The sequence below is a fragment of the Ochotona princeps genome, chromosome 15 (genome assembly GCF_030435755.1).
Source record: "Ochotona princeps isolate mOchPri1 chromosome 15, mOchPri1.hap1, whole genome shotgun sequence".
Classification (NCBI taxonomy): Eukaryota; Metazoa; Chordata; class Mammalia; order Lagomorpha; family Ochotonidae; genus Ochotona; species Ochotona princeps.
Genome location: NC_080846.1, coordinates 23,064,179 through 23,091,332, shown reverse-complemented (window position 1 = coordinate 23,091,332; position 27,154 = coordinate 23,064,179). Strand labels below are relative to the sequence as shown.

Sequence of the window (27,154 nt, the reverse complement as noted above, 5' to 3'; positions counted from 1 at the left end):
GAAAAGATGGATAATAGCAGCACTTATGTGCTTGACTAGTTGTGAAGATTGTATGATATATTATGTGTGTGTACCCATATAGGAGGGTATTTCAACAACCTCATGGGAAAATGGAATTAAAAGATATTTATTATAGCACAAAGGTTGAAATTCACGTATAGCATAAGCAATAAGCGCTGTTCAACTTGGCCTGAATTTGGTGTGTGTGAAAATATGCTGACATTGCTCTCAAATTTAGACTTTTTTTTCACAGTATTTAAGCTTTGATGTAATACATAGGCTTTGAGTCTTTCGTGTAATTAATGCCTTCAAGACTTGAGATAGATATATGTATATGAAACACTTTTAATATCTATTTATTTTTGTGTACCTGAAAGACAGGGAGAGAGAGACAGAGACAGAAGTGGATATTTACCCTCCTTTACTCTTTAGTTTTCAAATGCCTGTTAACGGCTGGGCCTGCACCAGGGTTAAACCAGGAGCCTGCAAAACCATATGACTATCCCCTGGGCAGGGGCCCAATCCCTTGATTGAGCCTTCATCTGATGCTCTCCTGGGATGCATTAGCAGGAAACTAGACCTGAAGCCAAGTAGCTAAAACTCAAAGCAGTACTCTGATGTGCAATACATGCCTCTGAGTACATTCCACAATGCCCAGCCTGGATATGGGATTTTTTACACATCGTGATTTGATGTACAGTACTTATCCCTGACAGAAACGGCCTTACAGTCCTCAACAGGGAAGAGCAATTTCAGTGAATTCCCAAAGTTTGTATTGCTGCTTCCAATGCTAACAATTTGTGTTAGGTAAGACTTGCTGTGTTGGTTAATGACGTTAGCGAACACAAATGAATGACAATATGTTTGACGGTCTCAAGTTGATGTAATTACTTGTCTTGAATTTTGTAGTAGAAAACAAAGCTGAGGTGACACTGTCATGATTATCCACTGTCAACTCAAGCATTCTCTACCGAATAAGCACATTACTCTCTAAGCAGAGGAAGCACAAATGGAAATCTGGTTCAGGAAATTTCTAGTAGTTCACATGTGCTGTAGACATTAGCCACTGGATCACCATTGACCATATAATAGGAAAATGTTTATAAATGTATTAACAGATCATGTTTTATGTTTTAATCAGTTAGACCACAAATACTATGAACTTTATTTCAAACTTAAAGACACCTTAAAACATGATAGTACTCCAAATCTGGGGGGAAACAGCTAAGGTTTTCTTTTCTTTGTTTATTGCTTAAGATTGGTGCAATTACATTAGATATAAAGGTCATCTCAAATAACGTAATAAAAATGTTATTGCCACTCTCACTATACTGTGGTTTATTTCTGCCACTTTATTTATGTCTTTATTCTGTGTACCATTTACTGCCCCTTTTCTAACTCTTCAGTTTCTATAGCAACCAGGCATTTGTGTGGGTGGTGAATCACGGCAAAAGTCTCAAACACAATAAAAAGTCTTGTTGCTGTATTGGTGATGAGTGGAGGCCAAAGCTAGCAATGAAAAGTAAGCCACATGTTTTCAGAACCAAGGAAGGACAGAAGAGAGTAAAAAAACTGTAACAACATGTTCTAAGGGTTGAAATAGGAAGGTGCCCAGTTTGTTTCACAAGAGGGATAAGCATGCCCTGCCCTAGCCTTAGGGAGCATCACAAAGCCTGGGAGGACTACAGAGCCGTGTCATAGAGAGAGCCTGCCACCCCCTTTTCTGGAGTCTTCTTGGCCTTCCCCCCATGGCCCAGGGAGCCCCTTTTCTGATACACAGGCCAGGGCTCCTTCCAGAATGGCAGCCTGACTGGGTAGTGGGTTTGGCTAAATCTCCTCTTTTTTGCTTCCTGCTGCACAGAGCCACAGGAAAGCCCTGGCTTGTGTCCAATGACCCTAAATTACAGCAGAGTAGCTATCAGCACATTCCCAGAACGGTTTCTCCTTGTTTTGTCATTGTCAATTACTACTGGGAAGAGTGACGTTGAAAAGGGTTGAGAGGAAGAAAATGAAAAAACCTTACAACTCATGCAGTCCCTTCCGTAGACCCCTGAGAAAAGAACAGAAGATAAAGACAATTAATGGTAAGCTTTTACAAGTGGCTATGTGAGCAGCCAGCAAAGGGGACACTCTTTATTTACCACGGGGAGCTGTTGGACCCTCTATCTGCCCCCTGTGATGAGCTACATGATGTATAATATGTTGAGTCCATAGCAGATATACTGTAATATAGAATATGTTTGTGAGGTCACAAATTGCAGGATCAAATTATAGAAACGTTAGTATCTCTCTGAGGCCCTTTGTTCATTACACTTTTTAAATATTCCTCATATCTGAGAATAAACCTGTCAGCCTTCTAAATTAAGTAAAGGTTTGGCAGAATTTTCAACCTGTACAGCCAAATAACTACCTTTGCACCCCCCCCCCGCCCCACCCAAGCCCTATCCCTTCTCTGCCTTATGGTGTGAAAGACAAGAATGAACAAAACCACAGTCATTCATTGCAACCTGCCTGAACAGAACCCTCCAAGCATGAATGGAAATAGGCAGAGCAGATGCAAATCCCAAACACGACCTCAACACCCAGCAGTTAGCGAGATTCAGAAATAGGGTGTTAGCAATGTAATCACTGTGGATCTCAGCTTGACTGAAAATAGGCCCCCAACAAGCTAGAGCCAGCAGCTCATAGTCTTGTCACCTATAGAACTTGCAGGAGTATCCTCTGTTGCAGAGAAAATCTATGCAGATTTAAAACAGCAGGATAATAATTCATAAATCATCATTGTTTTCTGTTGCTGGTTGATCACATTCACTAAACAGGGTGATTGAGCTAATCTTTTCAGTTCTAAGTAATGTTGGTTTTGCTTTTGACTCATCATCTTTAAATCTAGGGCTTATCTTTTTATATATGTGGAAATAGTTTTTAAGGCTTTAATGTTTGTAAGTATTAAACACAATTTCAAGTAAAATGTTATTGCTTCAATGTTTCAGACTACTTTCAGAGATAATGTAAAATCCTTTATTATTTAAAATAATTCTGTACTTATTATATAAGTAATAAGTTTATATAACTATAAAAGTCAATGCATGCTGCATAAGTTTATTAAATATAAATTTAGTTTTCTGGTACTTTCTTTCACCTAAACTTGCCTCCAGGTAGAGCATATAAGTTTGATAATGCCTATAGTGAATTCGCATTTATTTCTATCTACAAAATCTCCAAGAAAATGAAATTCTTCAACTCTCTATTCTAGCAGTTATAGCAACTCTTCTTCTTTTTGGAGATCTTTATTATGTATAATCTCACCCCACCTGTTAGTAGCAAATTGACTTGGATCTCTTTGGTTCTTTCTTAACAAACGGATATGGAGCTGACTTGATGGTTCAAAGACAGTTTTTAACTTCAATTAAGTAGTTCAAAAGTCCATTCATATATGAAACCTCCAAAGGGAAAAAATATCAGTGTGAATCTATAGAATGATTCATTAGAGGTAAAGTAATGCTGTGGAAAGCCGAAGTTTTGTCTAGAGTGGGTGTAGCTTGCCAAAGAGATGAACCACTAACATTATAATCCTATCTGCTGAGTGTAATAACACGGAAGGAATACAACTCTCCAAATCGCCCTGATGGAAAATAGCAACTGCTGGTGGTTTTGTGCCACTGGTAGCAAAAAGTATGATCTCAAAAGCAATCAAAATGAAGTCACTAACCAAACCACCCTAAAAAAATGTAGCCTGAATTAGATATGATACTCCATTTGTAGCACAGACCTAGCAAATGTAGGTTACCACTGTGAAAAGTTTAGTACTAGAAGTTGTGTTCCCATTTACCCTTTTTTTGGGCTCCTATAACCTTAATCCATCCAACACAGGATGGTGATAGTGACTCACTGCTTTTCCCTCCCCTGCCCTGTCAGCTACACTGATGTATCATAGTAGAAGAGCTTGGGTCCAGGAGAACCACTTCCAGTTCCTTATGTTAGCTATGGAGCACTCAGAGTCAAATAGAGAAGCAAGCAGGTAAAAACCCAACAAATGCTGAAATAGAAGTATGTGTTATAAATGTAGTTATTTTAGAAATATGAGCACATAATTTCACCTGAATGTTGGCAAAAGGATATTGGAAAATCCAAGGGAAGTACTACAGGAGTAGATGAAGCAGTATGGACAAAGATACCTTGTTGTGCAAGCAGGGGAAGGGTCATGACATATAGGAACATGAGACTGGATGGATGCATGATGAACTAGTTAAGTATCTTCTGTGTGTCAAAAAGTTTGTTCTGTAGAAAATAGAAAACCACTAGAAGATTCTAAAGGGGGATGAGCTTTGCAAATTAGAAAAGCTACCCTGGCATGTGACATAGTGGAGGCTATTGGCATAAGACAAAATGCAGTAACACTGGATAGAGGTTAAAAAGCAGTTTCTAGTAGCAATTATGACATCCTATGTTGAAGTCTTATCTTGAAAGAAGGACTGATCTGACAGTTACACACAGACACACATAAGACTGGCCATGGATCAGAAATTCTGCATGCTGAAAAAAATTGGGCAAAAAATAATGGAAACATAATTAAGGAAAGCAGGAAGGGAGAAGAGGATTTATGGAAGGTATGTTTCAATGGTCATCCTGAGAAACCTTAGCAGCTGGTTGAATTTGAGACCACAAGGAGTTTTAAGTCTGAGGCGTCTCTCAGATTTCAAGCCTGGACAACTTGTAAACGGGATGGTTTCATTAAGAGATCATAGAGAGGCAATGAAAAGGAAAATGTTTCAAGCTGAAAATGTTGACTTCAGAAAGTTGATGAAATGTGTTTCTGGCTACTATATCTGTCAATTGAGGAATTGGAGAGAAACTAGAAGAATAGGCTTAAGAAAATCCAGGGAGGGAGTTTTCAAAATGTTTCTAAGAAAAATGATGTTATAAGATACGTCTACTTAATGCAAAAAGTAAGATTTATTGTATTTATCTTAAAGGTAGAGTTGGAGGGAGAGACAGTTTTCCATCTGCTCTTTCACAGATGATCACAATGGCCAGGACTAGATCAGGAACTTCTTCCAGGTCTCCAATATGGATGCAGAAACCCAAGCATTTGAGCCATCTCCCACTGCTTTTCCCAGGTTCAGTGATAGGGGCGGTAGATCAGAAGTGGCGCAGCCAGGACTCAAACCTGCACCTATGTGGAATACCCAGTGTCGTAGGAATAGGCTTTATCTGGCATGCCACAATGCCACAGCAATCTAAAACTTTAAAGTTTGTACATTGCTTTTCTAATACATGTTTTCCATAAATTTTCCAGACACTGTCGTTTGTGTAAAGGTCACATCACTGAGTATTTTGGAAGAGAATGAGGGAAAGTATGGGAGTAGAGTAGACTGGCATGGATGACTTTCATTGTGAGTGCAGATTAAGGTAGAGGAACCAAAAGAGACTAAAAAACAAGCAAAGCTTCATAGAAACCTAGAGAGCAATTTCAGAAAGAAATGGGTGGTCAGCTGCTACAGGGAAGGTTACAGGGATTGAGGATATTATTCACAGCAACCAGAAAGTCATTGATGAAAGCACTTTTAGCAAAGAATGATAGAGGACACAAATTTCAAAGCATTTAAGAATCCATACGACTCTCTAGACAGAGGTCAGAAAACCAGTGGAGTGAATAGAAAAGTTTGAAAAGCAACAATAGAGGTTTTTGTGGCACAAAAAATTACTGAAGAGATACAAAGGGGTGCTATGAAAAACACTAAAAGAAGCAGTTACCCTTGAAAAATAAGGGTAAAAAAGAAAAGGAAGGAAAGAGCAGTTGATGTTGTAGAGCAGTTGAAATTGAGAATAATTTTTGTTCAAAGAACTCTTATAAATCATTGGACTTTTTTCAATCTTGAAATGAAGGTTTGATGGATTAAAATGTTTGAGACAAATGCTGTAAGGAATCAAATATGATGGCAAAATATTGGTCTACAAAAGGATTCCAGGGCTAAATAGAGATAAATGTGAATTGATGGTAACTTTGTACAGCACATTACCAAACAGCATCAAATATTAAAGTATTCCATATCTTTTGAGGTTTAAAAATCTCGGGTTACTAATAGATATGTCATTGAAATGGTTACTAAAATCTCAGGTGGAATGTGTGGAGAAATGATAATAGTAAAGGCTACAGCTTACCAACTGCAGCCCCAGGAATCCCATGGGAGGCCAAGGGGAGGCCAGTGTGATGTCCCATTTCCACTCCAGTTACAATACCTCTGTTTTTATCTGTAAAAAGAAAAAAAACATTAGATACTTCTTTTTGAAGGAAAAAAGTTTATTGCTAAAAATATTTTTTGAAAATCATTAGGAGACAAGTAATAGGAAATGGGACTATAAGTCATAATTAAGGGATTGCAAAATGAGGTCTTTTTTAGGGACTTAAAGTATTGAGATTTTGGAGATCTTTCCTTTCTGAAGCAAGCTGTTGTCCAGCTCGGTTTCTGCTGGAAGAAAGCTGTGATGGGGTAGAATTGTTTATAAGTCCATTGAGATTCCTAGAAAACCAGAAAGTCAGCACGTTAAAACGTTGCCGTCATGTCAAAGATACTGATGAAAAAGTGGAGCTATAGCTTAGCAGAGGTAGACTAAGAAGCAAATCTTGAATTTACCAAGGAAATCAGAGGGATTTGTAGGTACAAAATTATGGATTTGAAGGTGAAGTAAAGCAGATGTAATTTTTAAAAAATAAAAATTTAAGTAGGTGCTGTTTGAAAGGACAGCAGGAAAGAGGGAAAGTGATGAACCTTTCTTCCTCCTTGCCATGTATTTGGAGGAAATGGGGGGAAAATGGCTTTGAGTTTCTGCTGTCAGGTTGTAGTTAAAGCAGGAGGGGACAGAAGACCCATTTGGAAGCAAGAGATAGTGTGCTGGAGGACACTGCAGGCAGAGAGCCCATGTACAGAGAGCACAGGTAGCCTGATTTAGTAGCCAGCGCTGAGAGAGAGGGGAATCCAGCAGCCCTGTCATAAAGGGATAGATGGAAACAGAGATGTCTGCCTAGAGCCTTACAGAAGTACTGGAGAAGAGATGTGGAGGAAGTAGGAGACCCAAGGGGAAAGATTAAAAAATGGAAGAGACCAAATTTAGGGTAAAAGGAATGCAGACTTTAGATGACTCCATCATGCCAACCCAGTGCAAGAGGGTGGGTAAGGATCAGCACAGCTGCACTGTGCCTAAAGCTAGGTGTAAATTAATTTCTTCTTCAAAGCTAAGTTTCAGTTTGGAGAAAGTTAGTGGTCTTCAAACACAGATGGCTAGTTCAACTAGTCCATTCCTCTTTTTCCTAGATGATATACAGACACGTAAACAAATTAAATGACTTACCCTCAAGGCAACCCCATCTGGTGCTGGTGACAAAGCCAGGGTTTAAACCTATATACCTTGACCCCAAGACCATCTTTTTCCTGCATTCCCACAACTGTTCCTGATTTGAAGAATGAGATGATAGAGATGGCTGCATTGTTATTTTGATTTAAATATAATGAATATTGGGGGCTTAATTTTGTTCAGTCCTGGCTACACTTTTTACTACAAAAGCAAGACTTAACCTCCTACCATTGCCAGGTAGTTTATGCTCGGAGACACTGTCTATTATGGAAATGCTAGAATTATGTGTGTTTGCTCCAAACTCATGTCATTGTTTTTCATGCTGCTTCCTCCAGTGTCCTTAGCCTCTAGCACAGTGGGACTGGCTGGCCAGGTTGTCCACACAGAAACTACAGAAGTTGTGCTGACAGCAGATCCTGTCACAGGATTTGGGATCCAACTGCAAGGCAGTGTGTTTGCCACAGAGACTCTTTCTTCTCCACCTCTGATTTCTTACATCGAAGCTGACAGCCCAGCAGAGAGGTGAGACATTTTTCATTGCAGCTTTTTTTTTCTGTTCTGCGTTTCTAGAACTGGCTATCTTTGAATGGCCAATAAATTATGGAACAGTGCTCAATGCAGGAAATGCACAACATAATGAACTCTCTGTTCTGACAATACAATTTTATGGTTTTGATTGAATTTGAGAATAATAAGCATAGATGCCTTTATCTAGAAAATTTTTTCTATCGGGACTAGAGGCTATCTTAATTAACAAGAAAATCCATGAGAAAAATCTGAAGTTTAAGCTTTAATAACTTCTCTGTTACACAGGAATGTACATTTATCTTTATATATAGTTTCAGCTCATTGTGTAACAAGAGCATGGTTATAAATCATTAATCACTTTTATGGAATAATTTAGGATTCCCTTATTCACAGTTTTAACCATGAAAATCAGCAAAATCACAGACGTTGACATTTACCTAGAATGATGTCCACAGCATTTGATAAGCAAGAATAAATGGTTATGCTATTTTTCAAGAATCAAACAAGACAAATTTGGCAAATTCAATTTGAAAATTATTTACATGCAACTTCTAACATGTGATTTTAAATTAGATGTGGGGTGCTACAGATTGGAGACAGAGTGATGGCCATTAATGGAATTCCAACTGAAGACAGCACCTTTGAGGAAGCCAATCAGCTCCTCCGAGACTCTTCTATCACCAGCAAGGTCACCCTGGAAATCGAGTTTGATGTCGCAGGTATAAAAATAATTTTATGTCCATGGCAGCTGGAGTGGGATGTGTGTGAATTATATTGGTTATGTGGTGGAAAGGGAATTTTTTTAATACACTGAGCGTGTTTTTGTTGAAGAGGTTTGGGTGTATTTTGATTTGAGCATTGTTTTTGTTTTATTCATTAAAATGTCACCGCAAGAGCAACTGAAAACAAATGTGACAAATTAAATAAATAATAGCTACTATAGAGGCGAGTTTAAAAACATCAGATAGTCTTTATTTTTTCTAACTTTCCCTTAATATGCTGGAGAAACCACATCCTTCAGTCACAGAGGTAGGAGGAGTCTGACACTTCTCATTGCAAAAAGAAAAAAAAAATGAAAGTTCTATAAGGAGCAATGAAAATTCATTAGATGGGTCTGTACAATCCCAGTAGGCATGTATTTGGCCTTTAATGTTCAAGAGAAATTACACCAGACATTTGTTTAAAAATGATGGAAAGGCATTATTTAATACTATTACAGTAGGGGTCAAGACTGCTTCTATAGGGGAGAGAGACTGAACTCAATCCTAGATACAGCCAGGGCAGATGAGGATTTTTATATAGCATTTGGAGAGGTCAGGACATCATTAGATTAAAAAATTAGTAAGAGGGATTACATATCAAGGGGCAGGAAAATTCTAATCTCAGAAGGAATTTTATCAAAACTCCCAGGGCCAAGGCCTAGGACAAGAAAAAGCCCAATCAACAAGAGGGCTCAGAGAAGCCCAGCTAAAGTCTGCTCATGGAGGGAGTTGTAGTCAGTGGCTGACAGGCATGTGGAATAAGGAAGTTGTCTTCCTAGAGTGAAATGTGACCCCACAGACTTAAGAACCTCTCCCAATCAATAAAAATATGGTTTTAGACTCAAGAACTAGATTATGCAAATATTTGCATAGTATTTACAAGAGTACTTCATGAAGTTTGTAGAAAGACTGAATTAAGATATAATTTATTTTAATGCAATAATTGTGAAGTCCAAGCATAGTGTTTTTGTAATATGTATTTCCATGAACATTTTGGACACCCTTCATACGATGGAACAGTTACTTCATTGAATACATACAAGTAATGGTAAACAGAAAAGACAGATCATTATAATACTATAAAAAGTATCACAGTAGTATTTATCAGGTGCTCAAGCTATGGACTGTGTTTTATTTCATAAAAGTTATAGAAGTGATAGTTTTGATGTGCTCAGAGAATTGAGGCACACACAGTGACTAGTAGGACTGTAATTTTAGTTTAAGTAAGCTAGCTTACAAAGCTGCATCCTAACCACTCTTCAACAACGTTAAAGCCTTTCAATTGGTGAGAGAAGACAATTCAGTAAAGTAACAGTGTAGTAGACTGAGATAAATTAGAGGGTTTACAAAAGTCTGTGGTTCTTGAGAAAACTGAGTATAGTGAGAGAAATGAGGTAGCAGAGCTACTGGCTGCCAGGTTGAAGTTAGAGCATCAGTTGGAAGTTTCAGAGGTCAAGTGAGTTGCCTGAGTGGAATGGGGGTTATGACCATAGGGATCTCTGGGGATTGAGAATTCAGTGTGAGGGAAGGACCACTCCCACAGTAAAATCTCTCAGAATGATAGGATAAAATTAAGTGAAAATATTTAAAGGTTACTTTCATTGGGTATTAGGATAACAGGACTTGGAGTGAGGAGGAAATGTGAAATAGCTATATCTGGTACGCCGCACACAAGGTCGTCAGGAGGTCCTAGCAGAGCTGTGTCGGCTGCCTCCTGGACGGCTCTTTCTGAGAAGTCTGGTGTTCTGCTGCTTGTATTCAGGTCTTTCCTCACGTACCGCTTGCCTTGAAAAGACTTGTCGACCCTCCATGTTTCTCTGTCTTCCTGACTCAGTTTATAACTCTTCCTGGCTCTTCTTGCGCCTCTTAGATTATTTTCTTCAGTGGAAAAGTGTGTGATGTCAACTTTTTTGTACCTGTTGTTCACAAACAGCCCATTTGCACCCCACGTAGTGCTTGGAATTACAAGAAACTGCTTGGACTTGGTACAATAATGGATGAATGGATCACTGAATTGAAGTTGGCTCAGCTGAGGGACTGAGGGACGTGAGGTGATCCCCACATTCCTTGGTGGCTCTTGGTCTCTCAGTACTGCTTGCTTGTGCAAAAATGGTCCATTTGTGTCTGTGAGTGATTTTTTTTAACATTGTTTACATAGTTGAGAGAAATACACACCCACATGAACCTCTGATTAGGTTGGGGAGGGTCATGTGTGGAAGAAGGTGGGTGGGACATATGTTTCAGTATTTGTTACTTTTTTACTCCTGTGTCCCCAAATGAGGAGGGGGAGAGGATGCACCTTGCTGTCAAACCACATCAGCATATAGGAATGGGGAATGGTACTTTAAAGACACCCTAGCGACCCCAATGTGGGGCACAGTGTTTGTAGGGTGTTGCCTGAAAGGTGCCCAGCCAGTCTACCACAGGCCGGATCCTCATGCATACCAGACTACTAGCCGTGCTCTAGTAGAGAAAACTCCCAATAACCTTTACCAGGCCTGCCCCAGCCCAGGTTTTTGCATGCGCCAATCTCTGCTATGTGCTAACCCAGCCTAGCCCACATCCAATCTGGCTTTCCTGCACACCCACGGGTGCTGTTGCCCTCATGTATTCTAACACATGCCGCTACCTTGTCGTGCTTGGCCCTCCCCCAGCCCTGATTTTTATGCTCACCAGTGATAGGTACAGTTTAGCAGGGGTATACCCACAGTTCCCCTGCCAGCCATGTTCCCAGCCTCAGATCTTGTGCCTATCTGGGGTTACTGTGGTCCAATCTGACATGACTCACATCATGTCCTGGCACTTGCCAGCTGGTACTATCGTCTAGCTTGACTGGTCTGCACCCATTAAGAGTTTGGGCATGTCAGTGGGTATAGCAGCCTAGCCCGACCTGGCCAACCCTCAGCCCTCATGTGAACTGGTGGGTATTCCAACTAGCCTGGCCTGCACTCTATCCTGGCTCTCACTCATGCCAGTGTGTGCTATAGACTGGCCTTTCCCAGCCTGCCGCCAGACCCAGGTCACACATGTACCTGGTGCTAAAGCTCAGCATGGTACAACCCTGGCTCTCATGCTCCCCAGTGGCAGCTATGGCCTAAAAGGGGAGTTCCCCACATTTCCCTACCAGGCCATCTCCCAGTCCTGTATCCTACAGGTGCCATCAGTTGCTGCTGCCCAAACTAATATGGCAAGCCCTAGTCCTGGCACTGACCAGTGGGTTCTGTGGCCTAGCCCAGCTGGCCCACACCCATTCTTGCTCTCATTGAGGGGTGCTACAGCCTAACTCAGCCTGACCCATACACAGATCTGGTTCTCGTGTGATCCAGTGGGTACCACAACAGCCTGGCCTTTCCCACACCAATTCTGTTTCTTGTGAAGATGAGCAGGTGCTGGAGCCCAGCCCAGTTGCCCATCCCCAGACCCAAGCCCACACATATGTGATGGGAGCTGGAGCCTAGTCCAGCCTAGTCCACAGCTCCAGCCCTTGCATTCATCAATGAGAACTGCATACCGCACGGAGAACGCAGAGTTCCTAGCCCTGCATCCTGCATGTGCTAGCTTGTGCTTTGACCCAGGCTGGTATGGCCTACCTATAGTATTAGCTCTTGCTGGCAGGTATTGCGGCCTAACCCAGGCCAGTCCATCTAGGCATTGCCCGAAACCTGTCTTGGTTCTCATGCATGCCAGCAGGTACTAAGGCCTAGCCTAGTACAGCCTGTTCCCAGACCCAGCCTACACAAGCACTGAAAAGTGCTGCCCCCAGCCCTGGCTCCCAGGCTCCCCAGAAGAAGCTGCATCCTAGCAGGGGAGTTGCCTACTAGATTATTTGCCTGCTAGGGTAGTTTTTCTGCCAGGCCTGCTCCCAGCTCTGAATGTCATGTGTACCAGTGGGGGCAGTGGTCCTGTTTGGCATAGGCTGCCCTCAATCCTGGCCCCTATTCGTGCCATGGGGCTTGCAGCCTGGCCCAGGCCAACATTCTCTAAGTCCCAGGCCCGATGAATGTCAGGTGGGTTCCTATCAGGTGTATTCCATGGCCCAGCAGATGCTGCATTAAACAAAGAGGCAAGCTGCAATGCCCCTACAAAATCTGCCTCCAGATCCAGTTCTCTTGTGTTCTCATGGGTTCTGAGGCCCAGCCTGACATGGCCCACTCAGTGTTCCAGCAGTCATGGGCAGGTACTGTGGACCAACCCAGCCAGCCATGCCCTCCAGCTGTAGCATTTATGAGCACCAATGGGTGGCAGATGATGCTGTTTAGCCCAGCATAAGTCTTACACATGGGTGGGTGCCTTGGACTGACACAACAAGGCCCTCCAGCTTCCCCCCATAGTGCACTGTGTCTCAGCTGCCTTACCTGCTCATGAGTGCAGTGACCCAGCCTGTGTAAGATCCCAGAAATCAATCATTCCCTTAGCTGTTCCCACTGCAACATGTCCCCAGACCCCTTCCCTAGGCAATCTGCACCACCTCCCCAACCTGGGAGTTGGGCTGGGGTACAATGTCTTGACCCAAGTCTCCTGCCTTCCCCACTTATCTTTTAAAAATAATAATAAAAGAAGGAAAGAAAAAAAAAATCATCAGCAACAATTATGCTGGCATACAGATTTGGCATCAACCAGGCCCAGATGCCAGTGAGCTATTGGCTGCTTTTCTCCCAGAAGTGTAACACTTTCCTAAGCACAAGGCAACCTAGGCAGTTGCCCACAGCTAAGGTCTGTAGATGATTTTTTAAATTTTTACATATTTATTGTTTCACTTTTAGTATATATGCTGTTGAAGTGAGCACTATTTTATGTGTTTATTTTTTTCTGCATGTTTATCACAATGACAATTTTAACAAATGGCAAGTAGAAATTGATAACAACAAAAACATAGAGATAAGCAAACAAAAAAATCAAGAAACCTGTTCCTCTCGTATAATAATAACAAAGGATGCACTAATTAAATCTCAGAGTGTCACTCCAGCACTCCAGAAAAAAGAATGTAGACAAACGTTCTCTTTTTGTTGTGTATGGTTGTTCCATACATAACAAAAAGGATGCAATTGTCCCAGTTAATGTTTGGTAGCCTCCTTTTCCAGTCCGATGGTAGTGAAGGTGTAGTTTTCAGGAAAGGCTGACTTGCGTGCCCACAACCTTCTTACTAAACTCACAGAGCATTCCTGATGAAAGTAGCCTTATAAATGCAATGCCTGAATTTAGGTATGAATGTGGAAACTGGGAAACTGAGGCTCAGTTAGGGAAACCCAAGATCTTATAGATCCTGGGTCTGTGGATTTCCGTGTTGCTTACACTGCCTCTCCAAACAGATGTTAAAACATTACAGGCCTGAAATAATTAGTTCCAATCCACTGCTGTCCTAGAATTCTTTGCTGCAGAAAGTGAGTGTCATACGCACGGCTGGACACTGAGCAGCACCTGCCCACTACATTCCGGTATCGGAATGACCAGCACAGTTTTGCCTGCTCCACTGGCAGTATCTGTGTATTTACTTGTGCTATAAATGCAGTTCTATTTTATGTGTATCCTTGAAATTGTCTCATTGTTTAGTGAATATTAATTTACATGTATATTTTATGTTTTGTTGATTGAGTATTTTAATTAAATTTAGACTCCTAAAAAATAGGAACAATATCTATTCCATACCCAGCTTACTTAATAAGGCACAGGGGAAAATCAGTTCAACATTCCTCCCTTTGCCCTTGTTGCAGGAAGCAACAAATAGATAGAAATAATCGGTAGAACAGGAAAAAATAGATTCCAATCTGTTATTACTTCCTCCTTTGCTGGTGACAGACATCACCATTTGTTATCTGCATTCTCTCTAACAACCCAGACATAACATCAGAATCCTCAATAAAATACTCTAGTTAGTCATTACTTATCTAATGGAATCTGTTGGAAATTTAGGATCAAAAAATATCTTCAGCCAGTCAAGAATTTGAGACGTCAGTGGGGTATCTCTTGAGCTGTCCCTTCTGCACTGACTCCTGAGTGTGAGCCATCCCTTTCCAAAACTCTTCCTCTGAGATGTTTATAACCAGATATTCATCCTCACATCCTTGGATCTCAGGGACTATCTCTATTTTATAAACATATGAAGTCACAGAAAATGTTTAAAGGCCTGACTGTGAGTACAATTTTGGCTGAACCTATTTGTTTAAATAGGCACTACTCTACATACATAATAACTTCAATGGAAATTATTTTGGGTTAAAGGTACTCCTAACTATATCACTTTATTTGTTAATAAATGCTTAATTTTAATATTTCTTTACCAAAATCTCTTAGTTTTATAAAGTTATCACAAGATATACACAATGTACATTTTCCTTTGTTTAATACTATTATTTCTACCTAAAATAAGTACCATCTGTACTTGCAGTTTCAACTTTAAACTCTGAAGATTATTTTTAGATAAAACACAACTTTATCTGAGACAGAAGTCTCAGTGAAAATCCTATGAGATGGTGTTTGCTGTCATTATTGGATCCACCCTAACCCCCATGCCTTTCTGAGTGGATGGGAGTTAAGCCTTGACTTTTCCCCACAAGGGAGTCCTAGTTGACGGATTATCATGTGGTGGTTATCTTGTTCTGCCAACAGTAATTGCTTTGGGCAGAAATGAAGATCTGTTGGAAGGAAAGAAATCTTTGTTTACCCGAATGTGTTTTTAATTATGGTATTAACAAGATAAAGCAAAGCCAGGGGTATGCATAATAATCTCAAGGGAGTCTAAGAAAATAAACATCATTTATTCTCAGATTCTGTTGACTTACTCTAAACCTGATGTTTTTCCAAATATTGGATGTTTTTCCCCTGTAGTAGCATTTCTTCATGAAACCCCAAATTAAATGGACCTTTGCTTTTACAGCCAAATAATCATGCAGTGAAATACTAACAAATGGAAAATAAATCATGTTGACATTTAAAGATTAAAATGAAGCCACAGCTTGATCAAAAAGATTCATTTGTTGATATTTGTTTATCATTATGAATATTTCAAATATTATGTAGTCAAAAGCGATCCATTACTGTTTTCCTGGAAGTGATAACATCTCTCCCAGTATCATTAACAGCGTTAATCTTAGTCAAGTTTCCTTGCATTAAAAGTTATAAAAGCAAAATGTTACTATGGTAACTACCATAGATTGGTGTTTTCCAGCCTTTGTAATTCAGAGACTATACTTATATAAGCATAGCTTTATGGGCAAGATGTCTCTTAGATATTTAGATACAGGTACTCATACAAGCATACAGTATGCTCCCATTCCCTTAACAGAGAACATTTCTTAAAACAGAAAACACTAAAACAGTTACACATTCACAAAATGATCTGCATGGACAGTGATGCTTCTTGCTCATTTCTGTGTGGACCAATTATGTGCTTTATCCAAAGATTCAAATTATTTATTCTTGCTGTGCCGTGAACTCTTGTCCTCCAGTGCACTCAGCTCTTTCAGTAGTTTCTGCTTTCTTCCATTTCATTTCCTTTACTGAATCAACATGTTCATCAGAGATCTTTGAGGGCAAGTAAGAGAAATATACTCCTGCTAATTTAGGTGGAGAATAGGTGTTTATGGGAAGCAAAAAAGTTGTATTTTACTGCCAAGAGAGCTTGCATCAGAGGTCAGTTTTCAAGGCCAACTGTAGACTTTCCAAGACTTCTAGCTGTCTCCTCCCACAGACTTGTTCTTTATTCCCTTTATACACTGGCTACTGTGATGTGCTTACCAAACCTTGCCACTTCCGGGACAGTCATGTTGAACACTAAGGCCAGCCTTCCCAGTTGGAAATTCAGATCTTGGTCTTATAAAAGGTTTACTGCCTGAATGCTTTATGAGAAAGGACAAGAACAACTTAAGGAAGAACAATAAAGGCATAAGCTCAATCCTAACTTTTACTTCTGCTCTGCAGAGACCCAGAATCTGTTACCTGTGTGGTTGACGTATTGGACTTGGTGCCTGAGCCCTAATAGTTCTGTCCATATCACAGCTGCTGTAGTTAGTTCTTTGGGTACTGAATGGGAGAGGCATTTTTGAGTCAGGTTAATTGAGTAGCTAAAGTACTTTAAAGTACTTTATCATTGCACAATCTTTCCCTATTACTTCCTTTGCTCTTGAGACTACTACTCACATCTTTCTGAAACCTTCAAAAATTATGATCATTTCAGTCCAGTACAAATAGGTATTATCTTTTCAGAGAATGTTTCCATTTTAACATTATCATTAACTCTTAACTGATTACAGGAATTGTATGAGTATATTTAAGAAGATGTGGTGGTTCCTTTCACAAATAGATTCTAATAAAATCAGATGAGATTCAGTCAGTACACACTGATTCCCTCACTGTTGCTACAATGTTAGCTTCCCTCTGTACTGGTTAACCATTGTCTGAACCCATCTACAGCATGTTCTGTTGTCCTCTGTCCTCTCTGGAATCTCCTGGAACTCCCCAGGATCCACAAACTAAAGGGTTACCCTTGATGCCATTAGTCTTTCTTGGATCCATGTATTACAAATTTGGTCAGCATCCAGTCTGAATGGCCTTGGCCAGCACCACACTATTGTGAAATACTATGAATATCAACCATCCTTGCTTCTACCTCTTTCATGCTCTTTTCAGCTGCTCACAAAATAAAGGTACCTTTCCTTCCCACCACCAAGCAACCACTATCCTCTCAAGCTAAAATCTCTCCTGAAGTCTATTGTGCCAGTTACTGTCCAGCAACAGATGAAACAGGCAAGAGCGGTAATTGCTGAGTAGTAAACCCTGGAAAAGTGTGGCTGGGGCAAAGTGTAACACGCTTTGAGACTGTTTGTGTTTCAGTATCCCTAAACATCTCCTGGAAAAGAGGCTTAAAACGTGGATTTCTAGGCTGCATCTTCAGATACTCCAATGTCATAAATTGGGACAATTCTGGAATCTGTACTTTTGATGTACATGATGCCTTTATCACAAGCAAAAAATAGCAAGCTCAACTATTGCTAAACATTGTACATAATGTCCTATGGATATAACATACAACTTTAAAATGTTAAAAGATGTTTATTTTGGCAGAAAACACTGAAATCTATGTATAATTTTCTCATAATGTGCATTTTCCATGAATTTTTAAAAAATCCCTTGTATACACATGGATTTCAAAAGCCTTTGTACCAAAATGTCTGTATCTTTTAATTCCATTTTTCTACAGTCTTTTCGAATTCTCCTCATGTATTATCACCAGAACCAGAGTAATGCTAGCATTATTATTTTCACAAACACTCGTGTGCTTCCTACAGATTTAACAACAGATGTTCATGATGCAAGTATTTCTGATGCAACTCGTCCTTGGTGCTCCAGTTATCTGCTTGTTCTATAAACACACTCATTTTTGTTTTGCAATTACAGAGTCTGTCATCCCCAGTAGTGGAACATTCCATGTAAAGCTCCCTAAGAAGCACAATGTGGAACTTGGAATAACCATAAGTTGTAAGTAGAAGTCTTGATTTTGTTTACAGTACGGAATTTGAGGGTGACTTTGACCAGTTAGGGCACTCCTGTCCTGTATTAGAGTCAAGTGCTTGTTCTGACTCCTGACTTCAGCTTCTTAGTCATGTGCACCCTGGGCGCTCACAGGTGATGGTTCAAACAGTTGGGTTCCTATAACACCCACAAGGGAGACCCAGGCTGAGTTCCCGTCTTTCAGCCTTGGCCCTGGCCCAACCCCAGCCATTGCAGGCATTTAGGGAGGCAGTCAGTGAATAGGAACTTTATCTCTGTGTGTCTCTGAAAATATCCCTGACTTTAAAATAAGTTAATTAACAATATAGAGAGAATTGTAAAAATATGTTAGATATGTGTTGTCAAATGGTTTTCAGATGAAACAAATCTTTGAAGTATTATTTTTGAGATTGTGTTCCATGGTAGAAAACTGGAACCAGTATGCCTCCAGTATTTACTATGTGAACTGGGAAAATTAAAAACTCTGTGATCCCATTCATTAGTAAAAATTAGTATGGCCACAAAAAGAGTTGTCTTGAATATTAAATGAAAATAATCTGCCGTGGCTGGTAAGTAGTAAATACCCATGCTCACACATCCTCAATGAATAATGAAGTGATAAATATGCAGATAAGTGCATGTAGATTGTCTACTTTTTAGTATTTTGTGGACTGTTTTCCTTGCAATTTAACTAGTAGAAATTTCATTCATTTAGTTACATTTAAGATTATCTTCCCATGTGCCCACCATATATCTTTAGCCCATTTCAGCATCATAATGAATCTTACTGTAATGAATTCCTGCATTCCTCATGGTGCGGAGTGCCTCGATAATCAAACCAAAAGGAAAACCAGAGCATATGAATGTGTTTAACTCCCCTTTCCCCCAGGCTCTAGTATCACAACTGCTTTTGTAAAACAGCTTGGAAAATTTCATCCCCCGTGGCCTTTTATAAAACAGAAATTGGGGTGGTTTTTCTATATGTGTGCTTTTAATATCCATAGACTAAGTTCATCCACTAATGCCTCAGGATAATGATGTTTAAAGACCAAAGCAGATAGGGAGGTAAATGGCTGTGACCAAGAGGTGCTCCTTTCAAGGGAAAATGATCAAGTTGTGTCAAAGTGCCTCATTGTACTGACATGACAGTGTTTATGTCAATGGTTAATGCAACAATAATCTCAGTTGAGCAGGATGAAATGGGCGGGGCTGACTCAACTTTGATATTAATTTAATACAGAAAAGTGACATTTTAGTTATATCCAGTAAGCCACATATATCTGCTTCATCACTAAGAATAGTACTATGATTCAGAAAAAACTGTGAAGAACAAGAATATGATGTATTGATTTTAATACCAGAAGTGGCAACAACCCACAAGCTGCCACAGGAATCGCTTTAGTCTTCAGCCAGCCATGAGCTCTTGCGGATGCTGAAAGTGCTGGATGTCCCTGGATAAAGAAACAATGCGTAAAGTTGTAAAAACTTTTCACCAGCCCTCTAAACCAATGGCTTAATTTATGTAATTCATTCTGACCATGCTCCTTTGTATCTTGTAGTGGAGAAGCTAGTATTTTGCCGGTTGAGAGAACAATTCATTTGAAACAAAGGAAAGGAAAGGGAGAAAGAGAGAGAGAGAAAGAAAGAAAAGAAAAGAAAAAGAAAAAGGAAAAGAAAAAAAAGGAAAGGAGGGAGGGAAGGAGAGAGAGAGAGAGAAAGAAAGAAAAAGAAAGAAAGAAAGAAGAAAAGAAAGAGAAGGAGGGAGAAAGGAAGACAAAGAGAGAGAAAAAGAAAAAAACCAAAATTTATTTCCATTGTTATTATATAGCTTCGGAAGCCTAACTCAGTTCCTGGCTCATACAAGGTGCTTATTGAATACCTGTAACTGTTGAGTGAATGAATGAGAAGTCTTATTTTGTGCTGCCAGGCACTATGTGGCCCAGGACATGTTCATGAGATGAGGGCACTTCAAAAACCTCATGGAAACTGGAATTAAATGGTGCATATTTTAGTGTAAGGGCAACTGAAATTTATATATGGTTTTTTTATAATACACATGTCCTATGCACTTTTTTAAAAAGCTTGTTAGACATACTTGTGCCAAGGTTATTCTGTGGACCAAAGAAGATTTGACTTGGAAAACAATTTTTAAAAATCAAGGATTCAGCCTTTTCTAATCTCCACTACCTCCGCCCCATTCCTGCCCTACTGGAATAAACCTCCTAAGATTTAAAAAAAAAAAAAAATCAAGGATTCAGAGCCTGCCCCACTTCCCAAACCTCTGGCTCCAGTTTTCCTCATCTAGGAAATGGCATGTATTGTTCTTTCTTCATCACATTGTGGATAAGATTAAACAAGCTAATAGATGCAAAATGCCCAGAACACACTGGAAATTCCAACACATGTTAGTGACTTTGATCATTTTTTATACATAGTCTTGTGACATATTCTAAGCACAGCTGTAGACCACAAAAGTCAGTGCCAACTGTAATTGTGCTTTTTAAGTAGGAAATCCAGAGACCGCCTTTTCAAACACAGGCTCTGTTAGTGAAGCCAAGGCTCTGGGGGGTTCATGGATTTTTCCCGCTCACTGTGCAAAGTCCCCTTTCCGCCTTCTTCACCTTGTGAAAACTCTGAGAAACAGCCTGCATCTCTGGAAGCCTCCCATCAGAGTCTTTGCTGCTCAGTCTTCAGACCTAATTGACTGAGAAATGAGACCCTCTCATCCTGATGTGGTGAGCAGTTTTAGACTAATTTTCTTAAGCTCCTTAGAAAACATTCACAGCACATTAACATCGGGCGTTACTTTTATCGATGTTACTGCTACAATATAGAGTGATTTGTTGCAGCAGATAAAGTGGAATGGCCTAGCAGAAGGATGCAGTATGGAACTGGAAATTAGATCTCACACCTCAACCAATCAAAAATGAGAGCTTGAGCCTTCCGGCAGAGTCACCCACCTTCCCAGTCCGAGAACCCTGCTTGCGTCTGTCATGTGCAGTTGTTAGTAAAGTCCTCTGGATGTTGGTGTTTTCTTCTGACATTCTATTATCGGGATTTGTGTCTAGTTTATCCTAGGCATCGCACAGTGATTTCTCTCTTGGTCCTTAAAGCAGTCCTTTGACATCTATCCCTGATTTAGAAAGAGGAAAGTACAGCTTGACTGAGTCCCCTGCCCAAAGACCCAGAGCTAATAACAGATGAAGCAGATTTCCAACCCATTCTGTCGGACTTAATGGCAGCTTTACTGTTAGTGCATCACACGTTCCTTTGCTGTCTGATTGACAAACCTCACCAGATCCTTTATCAGAAAAGCAAAAGGCCATGGTTTGAGAACGTAGTTAGTTTATTGGATTTCCTTTTAATTTGTGACTGAATAGTTTATAAGAACAAAGGCTTGCTTTATGTTTTATAAAAATCATAAAGCACCCTGTGTCAGAATCACAACTGATCTGTGATTTTTCCCTTAAGTCTTGGTTCATGGGGTAATTTTTTTTGCCAGCTTTACAAGAAAACTGCTCACTACTTCAAATCAAATAACTTGCTTTACTTGCCACATATTATGTAAATAGTTATAATTAAAGTTGATTGATTGTGTTAGTGTAGTTTGGACACTTGGTCAGATTCTGAACAAAGTACTTTATAAATAAAGTAAGTTTCATGAATGGCTGGATCCTATAGAATATTTTGGAATATTTTGTTGATTCCCATTTAACTGACTTCAAAATCCATCAGGCTTAGTGTGAAGGAACATATAAAAATCAAAAATAGAGACTATAGTTGCCTCTATAATTACTTAAAAAGATTCCAGGTTGGCTAAAGAACAGCTGCTTCTTGTTTTTTGTTTTATGGTGAAGAATGATAGGAAATTCTGAAATGGCTAAGTCAGAGGATGGTGGCTAGAGCAACAAAGGCTTTCACTGTTTTAAATGACAATACAAGACTTTTTAAATGGCAAAAATCTGAAAAAAGTAAAATAGGCAACAACAATCAAAACCGACAGTGAAACTAATTTGCTTCCTGTACTTCAGGGAGACTTGGAGATTGGTGCAGTTAGAAACTTAAGGGAAGTGAGAGTGATGATAAAGCTAACACAGAAGGACTGAAGTCCGGGGAGAGAGAGCCAGTCCCTCAGCTGCCTTTCTCTGCACCACTAAGCGGCTCCTCTCCTGCCCTGCCAGAGGGGCCATGGTCTCTAACATGAACACACAATTAAGAATAACACAGGTATCTGAAAAAAAAAAAAAAAAAAAAAAATATATATATATATATATATATATATATATATATGAAAAACTATCAACAAAAGCAAGCAGGAAACCCACAGCAATGGCTTATGTAGGAAGAAGAAAACTGGAAAACAAAATCCTACCATTAATGTTATTAGCAACATGTGTATCGCTAAGGGTGGGCAGGGAGTAAATGCTGGTAGAAAATAACATATAGCATACAACAAAGAGCTCTGGAAGTTGGAAAATACAGCAGCAGAAATTCAAAATTAATGAAATCGTTAAAATTGAAAAAATAAGATACTAGAAGAAAACAAATAAGTGAAAATCTGGACTGGAAGGGAAAAATTCACAGGCTGAGTATAAATGGCGACACATCCAACTAAGACCCATTAAAGAGAAGGGGAAAGAGAAAGAATTAATGGCTCTCTTTCCAAATTGATTGGCTGTGAACCCTTGAATGAGAACATCCCTAGGAACACCAAATGGAGAAGTAACCCTGCAGGGCTCCTGTGGTGGAGGTGAGGAGTGGGTTTCCTACGTGTCTGAATAATATCAATAATAATCAGAAAATCAGAATGACAGGCTTTTGTATGCCAGGTCTGGAAGACAGAAAGCAATAGAGTCAACGGAAGAGTAGATTTCCTTCACATTTCCAAAGGAAACAGTTCTCCAGCCTACAAATCTTTATTAAGAGATCTTTCAACCAAATGTACATCAAACATGCTATCACAAGATAACATCCACGGGGGAACAAATAATTCTTGAAAATTAAATGTGAAGTTATAAAGTTCTCCTCCTTTGTGTTCTTCCTCAGAAATCTTCCAGAAAATGAGCATCACCAAAATAGAAAATGAAAGATGTCATGTTCTCTCTGATGTAAGGCGACATTCACGCAAAATAAAAACAGGCAGATATATGGATAAACAAATATATCCATATATTCTCATAGATGAACTATAATGGAGACTAACATAGCAGGAAATGAAGATATGTTGTAGTATGCATTTCTACTCCTGAATATAAGGAAGACAGACACACAGTGAAACTGTAAATATACTCTGACAATATGATACTAGATTTTTCCAGCATTGCCCATACCTACAATGCCATGATACACTTAAATAGTGAAATGTTAGAGTAGTAACTGTAGCTGAAGGAGTATACTGTTGTAATAATATGGAGGAAAATAGTGGGGCAGGGAGAATAGAAAAGGAGGAAGGCAAGATGGGGGGGGGGGGAAATCCTTATACCTACAAAACTGCATCATGGAAAATAATAACAATAAGAAATACAAAATAAAATGAAAGAAAACAAAGCGAGAAAGAGAGAGATTTGGACTCACAGTGCATGTTGTCTGTGGATGTAAGGGAGAAAAATCCCTCTGGGTTTCCAGAACCTGTAGAAAGGAAGTTCCCAAGGTCATGTGTCAGTCCTAGAAAGAAAACAGTCCAGGGAGCTCTGCTAGAATTCCTGATGTAACTTACTGTATCAAAAGATTATTTATGGATTTCTGTGACAAATCTGTGGGGTTCAATTCATCATAGACACAAAAAAATAAGCACACTAAAACAGACCACAGACAACTATGGGAATATTCCATTCAACAGAAAAGGAAAGAAGTCACGGAAAGCTGCTTGGCTTCTCTCAGTGCTGTTGACATACATGTTTGCATCCTGCGTCCTGGTGCAGGGGTCCAGTCATTTCACATGATCCTGAGGTATTCGGAGTGTGTGCTGCTGTTACTCATCACTGCATAGCAGACGGGGAAACAGCTCCAAAGGACCGTGTGCACACATAGCTGTTACCCTGGAGGGCTGGGATTTTGAACCCAGCAATTCTGAGTGCCAAATCCTGGATCTTAGCCACTCTACTGTGATTGCCTCCATTTTTTCAGAAACAAAAAAAGAAGTTATGTGTCTACAGAGAATCCACTAATTTTTAAATGTTGACAAATAATTTGTATTTGTTTGATACCACAAACCAAGTCCATATGCCTGTTTTATGATTTTTTTCTGAAGTAAGGGAAATTTAAGATATATCGGCAGTGTGGGAAAGGTCGTAGGGTGCCTGGTGTACATGCATGGTGTGCTGGCTTCATTGCCCCAGTGAACATCGTGCTGATGTACCTTCTCAGGACATGGGTGTGGATTTGCTTAAGGATAAAGAAGAATCTAGCAAATGTGAGAATGTCCGCTTCAATAAACCATAAGAAGTTTCTAACTAGAACGCACCGTTCTTCTCCTCTGTTAAAAAATAATGGGAAGCTGGGCTTGGTGGCGTGGCCTGGTGGCTAAGGTCCTCGCCTTGATCCCATATGGCTGCTGGTTCTAATCCCGGCAGCTCCACTTCCTCTCTATCTCTCCTCCTCTCAGTATATCTGACTTTGTAATAAAAATAAAATAAATCTTTAAAAAAAAAAATAACGGGAAGGGTTTGATGTGTGCCATTGCCTCTACTGCCGCTTATGTGGTGATTGTTTTATTGGGAAGTCAGATCTACGGAGAGGAGGAGAGACAGGAAGATTTTCCACCCGTTGATTCACTCCCCAAGGGACCACAACAGCCGCAGCTGAGCCAATCCAAAGCCAGGAGCCAGGAACTCCTCCAGGTGTCCCACACAGGTGCGGGTTCCCAAGACCTTGGGCTGTCTTCTACAACTTTCCCAAGCCACAAGCGGGGAGCTGGAAGGGAAGCAGAAGAGCCGGGATGTGAACTGGGGCCCATGTGGGAGCCCTGTGCATACATATAAGCCGAGAACTTTAGCTACTATGCTGAGCCCGACTGCTATTTAGTTTTAAGACCATTTCAGTGGAACATGGATGTTTGGAAAAAAACAAAGAAAATATTGAGTGCTCTATGATGTTTACTACAGCTTGGCAACATCTTAAGAAACTTCATTAGCAGCTGCTTGGAAAGTTATATTTGCTGGTAGCTACAAAGATTTTTCTGTGCCCTATACATAGAACAATTTGTGGTTTTAAAATATGGCATGAATAAAAATGCTAGATATTTACATTTCTCTAGAGGAATTACATCAAATTGTTGAAGAACTGTTAAAATATAAATTAGTTTTGGTTACTAAAATGTTTTGTATTCTTTGCTAGATGTGAGAAATAATGTTTAAGTGAAGCATCATTAACATTTACAATGGACTAATTTAGACAGTGGATAGGTACTGATATATGTGTTTGCTTTCTCTTTAAATGTTGTATTAGAATATTAAACCATGTGTTCTTGTACATAAACATTTTCCTGGGATTATTGGATGCGATATGGTCCTGTGATTTTTATGGGATGATTCTACTATTTGTAATAAAATCATATTTTAAGAACCTTTTTAATTATCTCTTAAAGGAAAGCAATTCTGGCTTTAGGTTCGCAAACTCTCCTCTTGGAGGCAAATTGTTGTTGTTTTACAAATGTTAATATCATTCATTGTAAATATCAAACTCCTAAATTGAATGTACAAACCTTTCAAATTAAGTGATTTTTTAAACTTATGTGCACTATAAATTATTTCCAGCATTATTTATGAGTAGGTTCAATCCTAGTTGCTTTTCATTCTCATCAAGTGGACATATTCCTGAGAAAGCATACAAAGTGCAGAACTTACCACTGTGAAAAATAGTATCCTATCTATACACTCAACAGAAATTACATGTGTATGTTTAGAATATCAGTACATATAAATTTTTTTTTAAGATTTTTATTTTATTACAAAGTCAGATATACAGAGAGAGGAGGAGAGACAGAGAGGAAGATCTTCCATCCGAAGATTCACTCCCCAAGTGAGTGCAACGGGCTGGTGCGCGCCAATCCGATGCTGGGAACCAGGAACCTCTTCTGGGTCTCCCACACGGGTGCAGGGTCCCAATGCATTGGGCCGTCCTCGACTGCTTTCCCAGGCCACAAGCAGGGAGCTGGATGGGAAGTGGAGCTGCCGGGACTAGAACCGGTGCCCATATGGGATCCCGGGGCTTTCAAGGCGAGGACTTTAGCCGCTAGGCCACACCGCCAGGCCCAAAATTTTAATTAAGCGGTAATAAACTTTGCTATAGTCAATAAATAAGTCACATTCTAGAACATTACATAGCTTTTAAATATGAATCTGTAAGATTTTAAAAATTTATCATCATTCAGCTGAAGATTTCCATGTAGAAAAGAATAATTCCTTTATCTGTTATTTCCATCCACCCAACACGCTTGCATTCTGTGGCACTTTGCTGTCAGCAGTGGTATCTCCCTAGAAAGGACTGGAGAAAAGGGGTAGGAAACTGGACCACATATTGACATCACTAAGGACCCTCCCAGATGTTTTCAGTACTCTCCTCCTGAGGTGCTATTCCATATACCCTATCTGGAGTGCCTAGATTTGAGTCCTATCCCCAGTCCCAATTCCAGCTTCCTGCTAATGAGCAAAGGGAGCAAGTGATGGCTCAGTTAAAGCCTGCCCCCCTTTGGAAGATCCTGATTTGAGTTCTGAACTTCCAGCTTTAGCCTGACCCAGTCCCAGCTCTCGTGGGTATTTGGGGAGTAAACCAATGGATGGAATCAATTAGCCAATTCCTTCCCTCCCTCCCTCTCTGTCTCTTTAATAATTGCAATTAATAATATTTTAGAAAAAGATTTAAACCTTGATGACAACTTTTCAGTTACTTTCTTCAATGCAAATTTAAATTGACTTTTCCTTTGTTTTGAGTCTATAAGTACTTTAATTTTCTATATAATGTACATATTTCCTAACTCATTATTGTAATTAATCAGAAATGTACAGTGGTGGGCAGATCATCAATCA

The 27,154-nt window shown here is 39.7% G+C and overlaps 1 protein-coding gene across 12 annotated transcripts in view; it reads left to right on the top strand.

Annotated features, from left to right (window-relative positions):
• Positions 1-27,154, top strand: part of GRIP1 (glutamate receptor interacting protein 1) — a 606,928-nt gene that overhangs the window by 525,471 nt on the left and 54,303 nt on the right. For 11 of the 12 annotated variants that reach the window (XM_036492323.2, XM_058673303.1, XM_058673300.1 and 8 more), the window contains 3 exons: positions 7,689-7,875; positions 8,455-8,600; positions 18,036-18,116. In XM_036492323.2, the coding sequence (XP_036348216.2) occupies positions 7,689-7,875; positions 8,455-8,600; positions 18,036-18,116 (414 nt within the window). Of the gene's footprint in view, positions 1-1,788; positions 2,085-7,688; positions 7,876-8,454; positions 8,601-18,035; positions 18,117-27,154 lie in introns of those variants that run through there. The other variant, XM_058673308.1, reaches the window with a different exon arrangement.